Here is a 9,944-nt window from a genome sequence, read left to right as displayed (position 1 = left end):
GCAGACAAACTGCAGTGGAGGATTTAGCTGGGGCCACCTCATGAAAGGTTATAACTTAGATGTATTTTAGCTGTTAGAATAATGACTATTATGAATTTCAGCAGGAATCCCTCAGAATAATCTACACTGTTGTTGCCAGCGCAGACATCTGAGTCGACACGTTAAGGATAATAGCCGGGCCTTACTGTCTTTGCTCAGGTTGGATATTAGGAAAACTATTTTCTCCTAAAGAGTGGGGATGCAGTGGCACAGCTGCCCAGGGAGTGCTGGGGTCACCATCCCTGGAGGTGCTCAAGAACCATGGAGATATGGCACTGAGGGACGTGGGCAGTGGGTATGGTGGGGGTGGGCTGGGGGATCTTGGAAGTCTTTTCCAACCTGAATGATTCTCTGGCACTTGCTCTTGGTGTTAGAAGAGCAGCAATATCCCACCACAGCTTTCTGGTTCGAGAGAAACTCCCATCATCCCCAATGGATTTCATTTACCTGCATATTTGGGGTGTTTAGTTTCCAGGCTTGATGTTTTTTGATGTTAGGTTTTACCAATGGCTGATCTCTTCAGAAAGATTTAAGTAGCTTTTCCTGGAGCCCTGTGGTGCACACGGAACTCTCCCCACCAATGAGCAGAACTTGTTGTTCAACGTGATCCACTCGGGTCAACAAGAGAAGCGCATGGAGCTCTGAAAGCACCGCAGAAAGCTGACCAAGTAATGAAGCCTAACAAAAAAGGAGTGTTTTACCCACATTTGTAACAATATCAGAGTTTAATGAATGGCTGGGCCAGCAGCAAGTTGGAGAAAATTAATGTATACCTGCAGTGTGGCAACTGACCTCTTCTAGCACGAAGACTGAGCACGGCCAGACTCAAAGGAATTGCGTGCCTGCTTCAGCAAGTATGAAGTCTGTGCTGTAGGGGCCCACCGATGCACTCTGAGATCAGTACACTTCACTGCAGAGACTTAAGCACTCAGTTTGTCAGTTTTGTGCCTCCAACACCAACATCCTTGGGAGGAATGAAAAGCTGCCAGCAAGGCAGGCTGGAAAACAAAGCAAACAAGGTACGTGTGACTGGAGAGTCCATCCATCTCCTTGACCTCACTGGCTCATCGTTCAAAAGCTCATCTGCAAATGAAGCTGAAAAGAACCACTGTGGCATCACCAAACGCAAGCATGGAAACCTTGAGTCAGTCCTGCACTCTGTGCGTGCGCTGTTTCACAGCCATGCGCTGAACACACCTTTGCTTTGCTTTGGTATGTCCATGGTCTGCTCTACAACCACAAAAGAAGAATTTTTGTTCTCAAAGATGCGATTTTGGCTACTGGCACAGCCTAAAGTTTCTCCATGGATATCAGGAGCTGCTAACTCATACTGTGCCAGTAATGAATATGAGAGCAGATACTTGGAGTAGAGATATTTGTGCCCATTGCACCCTGGGGAGCTGCCCTGACTTCTCATGCCCCTCCCAGCCCTGAAGCTGCTGCTCATCCCCACTATAAATATCCCCCCAGCCCCTCCTCACCCCCCAGTCCCCAGTGGGGCACCAGCTGCTTCACCCCCAGCAGGACATCAGGCCCTGAGCCCTGGGACATCCCGGCTGGCTCTCCCAGAGGCACCGGCAGATTAGCAGCTCTATTTTTCAAGCTGCCCCTCTAGCTTTCATTCAGTTTGCAGGAATTCCAGGCAACTTGGCAGGGCGGGCAGCCTATATATAAACCCCAGTGGCCATTTCGTCAAGCGAAGCTTGATGAGCAAATGGCCTCAGTACCTGGAATGCAGCTTTGTGCAAGTGACAGGTCAGCAAAGCAGCTGATATCTTTCCTCGCAGCACAATGGGGATAGCACAGATGCCATCAGCACTATTTTTTTCCTAACCTGCTGTGCACTAAAAAATTTATTCTAGGAACATTAGGGAGCAGGGGGGTAAAAATAGATGTGCAGGTTCAGCAAATGGCTCTCTCTACTCCTTGCACTTTAACTTTTTTTTGCAGAGAACGGGATGCAGAAAGCCGTGCTGAGCTCTGTGTTCAGCAGTTCCAGGGAAGGACACCGCTGCTCTGTGTGCTCCCAGCAGCCTGGGCGTTAATGTGTCTCCAATTCAAAGTGGAAAGATGGGTTTCAAAGAGGAATTTCACTCTGTGAAATATCAGCCTCTGCAATATTAAAATCTGCAGGAGGGGGGAGAAAAAAAAAATCTATGAGGTCTACAGAGCTCCAACCTGAGGCTTTGCACCCCTTGGGCAAAAGTCACTCCCTGGCTTCCGAATGAACAAAGTGAGCGGTCAGATCGGGAAATGGAGAGACAGACATCTACTGATGTTTGGCAGCTGAGGTACAACGATGTCTCACTGCCACTGCTGGTGTAGTCTGCCCTTGGAGAAGGCCCAGATGAATGTTCTGCTGCTCAGACGGTTCCCCAAGGAGCAGCTTCTAAACAGCAGTGGATACAGCGCTAGGAAATACCAAAAGTATAAACCATACCTTTCCAACAGCAGTTGCGGGGCTGGCTCCAGCACAGATGCTCAGATGAGCATTACATTCAACCACTCAGCACAGCTCCTCGTCCCCTCCGTGGTTGTGCTGTGCACAGTCCTCATGCTCCAGTATGTGCACGGCGTCAGGGAGGGCCACCAAATGCACTAAAGAAGCGCTGCAGCTCAGTTACTTTCTAACAACCTCATTTCAGCAAATGGCTTGTAGAGAGCTATTCCATCAGCATTCCTACCAGGGTAGGAGCAGGTACACCCTGCTCCTGGATTGGGAATGGAATGAAACAGAGAACAAACTAAGCAGGGAAGAACAGGGGGCAGCAGGGCCTGGAGGTTTTCCTGGCCCTTGGCTCCAGCCCTGCAAACCACATCCATGATCCCTTCACCATCCCCATGTGCAGAACCATAGAATCACAGAGGTTGGTAAAGACCACTAAGATCATCTATTCCAACTGTCAACCCATCGTCACCATGCCCACCAAATGTGATAATCCCAATATCAAATGCAACTACCTGGAAGGGAGGCTCCTGCATGGACCCAGTCTCCAAATTTCTCCGCTCTCCTCTGGCCAGATCCTCCATTTGCTACATGACAAAAATGGAGCCCTCATTTCCACACTGGTCTCCACTAAAGTAGTTCTACAACCCGGGCCAATCAGACTCCCATAGATCGTATAAACCCAGTGCCTTGATTATTACATCATGCCAGAACACTGAAACGCAAGTCAGATGGTTAAGGCATTAATGGCCGCACTGCGAAGACTCAACAGTGCAAATCTTCCCAAAATGAACTGTCTTGACCTTTGCTGCACTGACAATAGGAGTGTGACATCATGTGTAAACAAGCCTCAAATCTAAACCAGGTGCAGCGAGCTGCCTGGCATCCCAGGGCTGCTGTGTGATCCACCAGCATGCAAGTGGTGATGCTGGAAGCAAGAGGAAAACCAAGCTGGGATGGGACCCACTCGGCAGCACCAACAAGTATGAGCAGCTGCTGCAGGGCAGCACCAACTTCTGCATCACACATGACAAATGCAGCTGTGGGGCCATTTGTACCAATTCTTAGTTAGGGTGAATTTTATTAACGAGATGCTCATTTCCATGCAAGGAGCACGCTTCCATTCTTACAGCTCTGGAATCAAGCCAGTAGTAATGAGTTTTGGTCCATATAACTGCCTTGTGTGCACACAGGACAGCTGTCAGAGAGCTCAGAAGGCCCTTCCCTTCCCTTCCATGATGCTGTGGTTCCCAGGCAGTTTCCTCGCACAGTCTCCCACCTTTCATTGGCCATGGAGATGCTACAAGCTGAGTTGGGGTAACAGCAACAACTTTGCACTTCTGGAACCGACAGCAGAGCGGCAGCGCCGGGTTGGTTTTGCTATGCAGACTACGCACAGGAAGCAAGGATGAGCAGCAAATGAGTTATGCAAACACTGTTCTTTATTTTCTGTTTTTCTTGGAACACGCCACGGCTGCTCCATAGAAATCTGTGGGAGGAAGGACTCAAAACAGGAAATGCATGGCACACAGATCAGACGCTCACGAGGTATTTTCTTTACATACAGATGACTTCTTTTAGAAAGCAAAACTTCAGTTCCCCCATTAAGCTGAATGGTCACTGCTGAAACACAGATACGGCAAAAACATCACCACAAACTGCAGAAATGAGGCAGCTCTTTTTCAGCAGTGGGAATTATCAGACAGTGGCAGTCAGTGGGAAGCAGATGTGTCCCAAGGCTCCATGGGATGCAGAACAGCTATAAGGAATGCTCTCAACATCAAAGGCAATGCAAAGCAATGACTGCGCCTTAAGTGTTAAATCTAATTAGGAAAGGAGTTCTACAACAATCCATGTTATTTTAACTCCTGGGCTGACCTGAAGCTTTAATTAAAGTGCATTAGGATGTCCACTACTGAGCTCATGTTAACTTTCATTTCTGTACATAGGGACAGTTGGAAACAACGCGATTAATCTTCACATCTTTGCAGGGATGCACTGGTACAATGTCCATCTCCTCCTACTGCTTATAGGAAGCAAAATAAAGAAGGATTCCAAATTCAGGACCTCCCTCTGGCTCTGTAGGAGCCTCGGAGGCAGCTCAACACAGCTGTGTTCAAGGTGAAATGATCACCTGTATCCAGAACGGGCCCAGTTCTGTCCTCATGTGTTGTTCTGCCCTGCTGACTCTGCATGATGATGCTAACAAAAATTGCCATATTCTATAGAGATAATCCTAAGAATTAGTTTAATGAAATTATTATTTTTTTAAAAGACTGGCCATTTTGGATCAGCTCACCCAGGTCTATATATATATATATATATATATTGCTACCCAACAGAGGTACACATGGGTAGATGGCTCCTCTGAGTCCTCTCAGCCTTCACAGGCTGCAGCTTTCACAGCACTGACTTCCAGATCCATACCACAATGACTGTGCACAGTCAGAAATACAGCAACACGGAACAAGCCCGCATCCTCTCCCATGCAAACAACATGTTTACAAGCAGGGTGGGATGTAACATCTGCCCCAGCAGCTCAAGCACAGAGATCTTGTTGCACCGTCGTGTCTCCGTGCTCAGGGGAAAGTGAAAGGAGGGGCAGAGAGGAGAGGATGGTATCACAGAGGTTCAGTTTACACTGCACGGGGACACGAGAGGATTTTAAACAAGCTGCAGTGGAAACCAGTATGAAGATGCTTAGAAACAAGGGAATAAACAATAAGCATCGAGCACAATACACACACAGGCTGTAAGCACTCTGTGTGCAGTGCTGTTTGTAAGAGACGACTCCAGCCCAGCTCACCACAGCTCATCTGAAACCTGAGCAGCCCTTACATGGACACGGAATGGAAACAGGAGAACGAGAGAAAGCAAATCAAAGGCTACCAACTCATTTTCGTCCCTCACATTGTTCTCCTCGTGCAGCCGGGAAAGGCAACCTTCCCAAGTGAGGCCAGAAATGCTGAGGGATCCCTCTAGCTGAGGCTTCAGAAAATAAAATGGCATACACATAATAAAGCAGAACTATTGAAATTCACCAGTCTGGAAATATAACAACAACAAAAAAATGTCCGTACGCAAGAAAAATATATCTTGGAGCACATAAGTGGGAGAGTGGAGCTGAACAGAACTCATGCTTGTGTACAGCTGCTATGAAACCCTTACACGGACATAATGCACAAACAGTCTGGGGAAGACTGAGACTAAAACCAGCATCCTTGCTCTGATGCTGAATTGTGGAAAATACGTGCACCTTTCCCTACATTTAGCAGCCCTCTCCTCGTGTTTTAAGTTACGTATCGTAGGACCTTCTTAAAAGTAGCAGCATTTCTAACTCTTTTGCAAATGGATGATAACAGCGCTCTGCAAACCGGTGTGCTGCCATCCCTTCTGCACCGCAGCCAAAATGTAATAATAGAGCTCCAGCAGAGGTGTGAATTGCTTCCCTTCATCCTAACGGAACATTAACTTCACCCGGTGGTATTCATCAGCCCAATGCTACCTACCAGGGCAGTCAGTTTACAGCCCGGCTCGTGTACCCAGGGCTTAAAAACAATAATGCAGTGATTTCCATAGCATTACAGGAAGCAGCTGTAAAAGTGACACCTTATTTCATGCCCCATCTTTTAACACAACGCACACAAACTGTGCAGGCATAGAGGATTGCAGTGCAGGGCAGACTCAAGTTTTTTTTCTCTGGGAGAAACAAAGAGCAAAAGCTCAGCAGAGCCTTGCCAACTTTCTGCACCTTCACAGATGATGTAAATCTTCCATACGAAGCCCTGCTGTTCAGAGTTGAAAATAAAGTGCCTGCGATGATGCCTTACAACTACTACTCAATAGTGAGCTGCAAGACATGACCTATGAGAAATGGTTTTCATAAAACCTCGCAGTTCTAAGAAATATTCCTACTCATTTCGAGCGCCTTACAAAATATATCTACAGTCCGCTGACGTGAATGGAAGGTCTCCTGTTTTCCTAAGTTTTGGTTCGGTTAGAAAATCATTTCCTGATCTGCAGCTATCGTTGATTTCTCAAGGTACACTTCATATAAAATAGATTTTGCAGCATTGCCAGAGATGTTCTGCCTGGCAGAATCCCCACAGCCAACAAAGCCTGGGAGCACACAGCTATCGGAGGGCAGCCACAGGCAGGAGGAGCTACACCTGTGCTGCAAGGACAAAGGCAAGATGAATGGCCCCAGTCCCTGGTACTCATACAGTGCTGAGAAACTGTCCGACCAACCCCTTGATCACAGGAGATCAGAGGGCTCTCAAGCTAGAGGCACCCTGAGTGCACAAAGATGGAGAGTGAGGTTTGTGAGAAAAACACTGATCTAACGAGTGACGTGGCCTTAGAAAGGCAGTCCAGCTCCATCCTCCTTCCCTTTCCTGCCCCCAAGAGACCTCACTTTGTTCAGCTTTTGGCAGATAACTCAGCACCCTTCCAGGTTTTCTGCTAGTGAAACACACTGAGCAGGAGCCACCGCTGTGCCAGTGCCACAGGAAGAAGCTGTGAACTTCTACCCAGGATGTGCTGTATCTGGTGGTGGCCTCACCTTGTGTCATGAAACCTCAGGTAGAAGCTTTGTGATAAAAAGAACTGCAGTCTTTTTCTGAATATAGTGAACTGATTTTAAAGGATGGGGATCCTAACGAGACTCCTGAGTTAGTTCCTACGCCTCACCACTCGAGTCTATTTCTGTGTTAAACTCCTAAGCAGAAGAATATTCCTCAGGCAAAAGGATTCCTGAAGCAGTACCAACTGCACACCAACACCACCTGGGTGCCTGCAGGCCATCTATCTAAAGGAAAAAACATCTTACAGATCCCAGGAGTTGAGCGATCTGCTGGCACTGAAGTCAGAGAAGGCACAGCTTGCCAGCTCAGGAACAGAGATGGTGGTTCCAAGTCTGCTATTTTCTGTTCCTCCCTATTACACAGGGAAGGATCAAGCGCATTCTCTCTGGGTTATGTTGAATTTGGCACATCCTTTTCTGGAGAGCGCCATCGCCCATTGCTCCCTGCGGCCACTGGCACAGGCAGCTGTGCTTTCCCAAGGCAGTCAGCTTACAAGTGAAGTCCTTCCAAGCTGAAACCAGGTTGCTCTACAGCCACCAGCAGCGAGGAGCTGAGTCACCATCTATCGCGACAACGTTAACAACAATAAAATATCAATACTTCAAAGACTGAATGCTGCCTCTCCTGCATCATTGGGAAGTATGAGTGTTTATGCAGAAGTGCTTTTGGGAACGGCCCAGCTATGACTTTGCTGTAGCTTTATTTCTCACTTTTAGTTTCTGGCCCCAGTTTTGCACAGGAGCTTAAAAAAGACAGACCCGCTGCTAAGAGGTTCGAAATGTCAGTTTCTAGGGCATCTTCCCTACCTCAAATGAGAAAACATATGCCAACATATTAACAGAACCATTTCAACAGGATTTTCTACCTAGAACCAACTAATAATTTACTGCTCACCTTATGGACAGAAACATTTCCATAAAGGTCACACACTAGCTTCTTTCATATTAACCAGATGAATTAATTTACTATTTCATTTGTACCTTATTCCAATCCTTGGATGTAAAAGTGCTAAGCTGAATTAAAAGAAATACTGCGTCTGGAAATAATGAAGAACTTTCCCACTCTCTAAATCTTGCTGTTTGAGTCTGAGGTCTGATTTCTGAACTTTACATTTCTGCGGAGGCTTAACTTCTTCAGGGTATGAAGTCTCTAAAGAGACTAAGCTATTCTAAAGACATCTGACTCCATCTGATAGTAACAAATTTAAGGATGCTTACCATGATATTAATAGAATGAAAGCAGCGGCTGATATGAGGAACTTTTGTGATGGGCACCCCATACTACACGTAACAAAGCCCAGCTGGTGTTGAAAACTGCATTCACGATTCATTTAGGCAGAAAAAAAAAGTACAATTACAAAAGGGTGTGTGAATGTTTAGAGAGTTTGGGGTAAAATTAAGGCTCCGTAAACATAACATTTCCTTTGCCTTCAGGACAGCAGAATGCCACCTTTCAAGTCCAAACACACAGCAGTACATAAAACACAGATACGTTCTATTTCAAGTAGGAAACTCTGGTAGAAATGGGAGTGAGAGAGAAAAAGAAAAGTCTCCCACTGGCAGGAATACTGAGGTAATTTGAATAATACTCAAAAGCAGACATTAACTGAAAGCGGTCTATTATTAAGTACAAAACAGAATCACTAATGCTCCAAGAACCTACTGTGCTGGATGGGCAAAAGCTCCTAATTTAAAAATCACTTCAGTACGATTCAAGTACACAGGAGGTATAAAACAAGAATACGGTTATCATGACGTGCCCATGAAACTGGGCTGAGGTGGTTGGCCTCTGAGTCTGTATTTGGATAAATTAAGGTAAACATTTGGAATCAGTCAGTTCCTAATATCAACTGGCTGAACTTCTGGAACTTACAGAAGCAGCAGCTGTCTTTTACTTCTAGGATAATACACAATACACACGTCACAAGTGATTTAAAATCCATCTCATTCTCTTTAAAAGAAAAGTTGTCTTAAGGTTCTGCGTTCGTTCACTGCCTGCACCAAACTACCTTTGCATAGCAGGGATTATCAAGAGATCTTTTTCCCTGCCACAAGAGCATCATTAAGAACTAGTATTTTAGACTCGAGAGTAATGAAGGAACATCACCAGCAGGCTGAAATAGTGTTATTTGTTCTGAAGGTGGTTGCTGTCGGTGCTTTCTGTAGGCTGTCAGTATCTCTGGGTCTTGTCGTCCTCCTGAAGCCCACTCTGGACTGTAATCACACGGTGTTACTGATTAATCCAGCTGAGGATTATTAGAATTAAACTAAGCAGACCAACACATATGCCAAAGATAACCAATGCACATGCCTGTGGAGAAAGAAGGAAAAATATCTGTATTTATATATTTATGTATTATGCTGAAGATAAAAAGTCTGTAAAAACAGGTTTAAACAATGTGCTTTAAAATAATCTTTCATGCTGCAAATTACTTAGTCATCAAACACGAGGTGTCTGCTTAGAATGAGATGAGACTTAGTCTGCCTGGGACAGTTTCACTGGGCACACTCACAACAGTTTGGTTCACTTTCGCTGCTCACCTGAGAACTGTACAGATCTGCTCAAACACAAATGCGAATGAATGAAGAAAATGAATTTGTATTTTACTCAAAATGGTTGAAAATGCACCATCCCTGGATTTCCTTTCAGGTTCCCTATTTCATCAACATGAGAGCAGTCCTATAACTCACAGCAATGGCAGATGGTCGCAGCATAAGCACTTTGTCACCATTTTTAGAATGAGAGGTAACAGCTTTCAGTTGTAACAGGGAAGATCCAGGTTGGATATTAAGAAAGAATCCTTCTCAGAAAGAGTGGGGATGCAGTAGCACAGCTGCACAGGGAGTGGTGGGGTCACCATCCTGGAGGTGTTCAAG

The 9,944-nt window shown here is 45.8% G+C and overlaps 1 protein-coding gene across 2 annotated transcripts in view; it reads right to left on the bottom strand.

Moving 5' to 3' along the window:
- Positions 1-3,604: 3,604 nt before the first annotated feature.
- SLC38A6 (solute carrier family 38 member 6) overlaps positions 3,605-9,944 on the bottom strand; it is a 36,296-nt gene continuing 29,956 nt past the window's right edge. For both annotated transcript variants that reach the window (XM_072337680.1, XM_072337681.1), the window contains one exon: positions 3,605-9,378. In XM_072337680.1, the coding sequence (XP_072193781.1) occupies positions 9,298-9,378 (81 nt within the window). In that variant the 3' untranslated portion in view covers positions 3,605-9,297. The remainder of the gene's footprint in view (positions 9,379-9,944) is intronic.

This window comes from Excalfactoria chinensis, chromosome 5 (assembly GCF_039878825.1).
Source record: "Excalfactoria chinensis isolate bCotChi1 chromosome 5, bCotChi1.hap2, whole genome shotgun sequence".
NCBI lineage: Eukaryota > Metazoa > Chordata > Aves > Galliformes > Phasianidae > Excalfactoria > Excalfactoria chinensis.
Note: the sequence above shows the minus strand (reverse complement) of the source record. Positions and strands in the feature narration are given on the sequence as shown.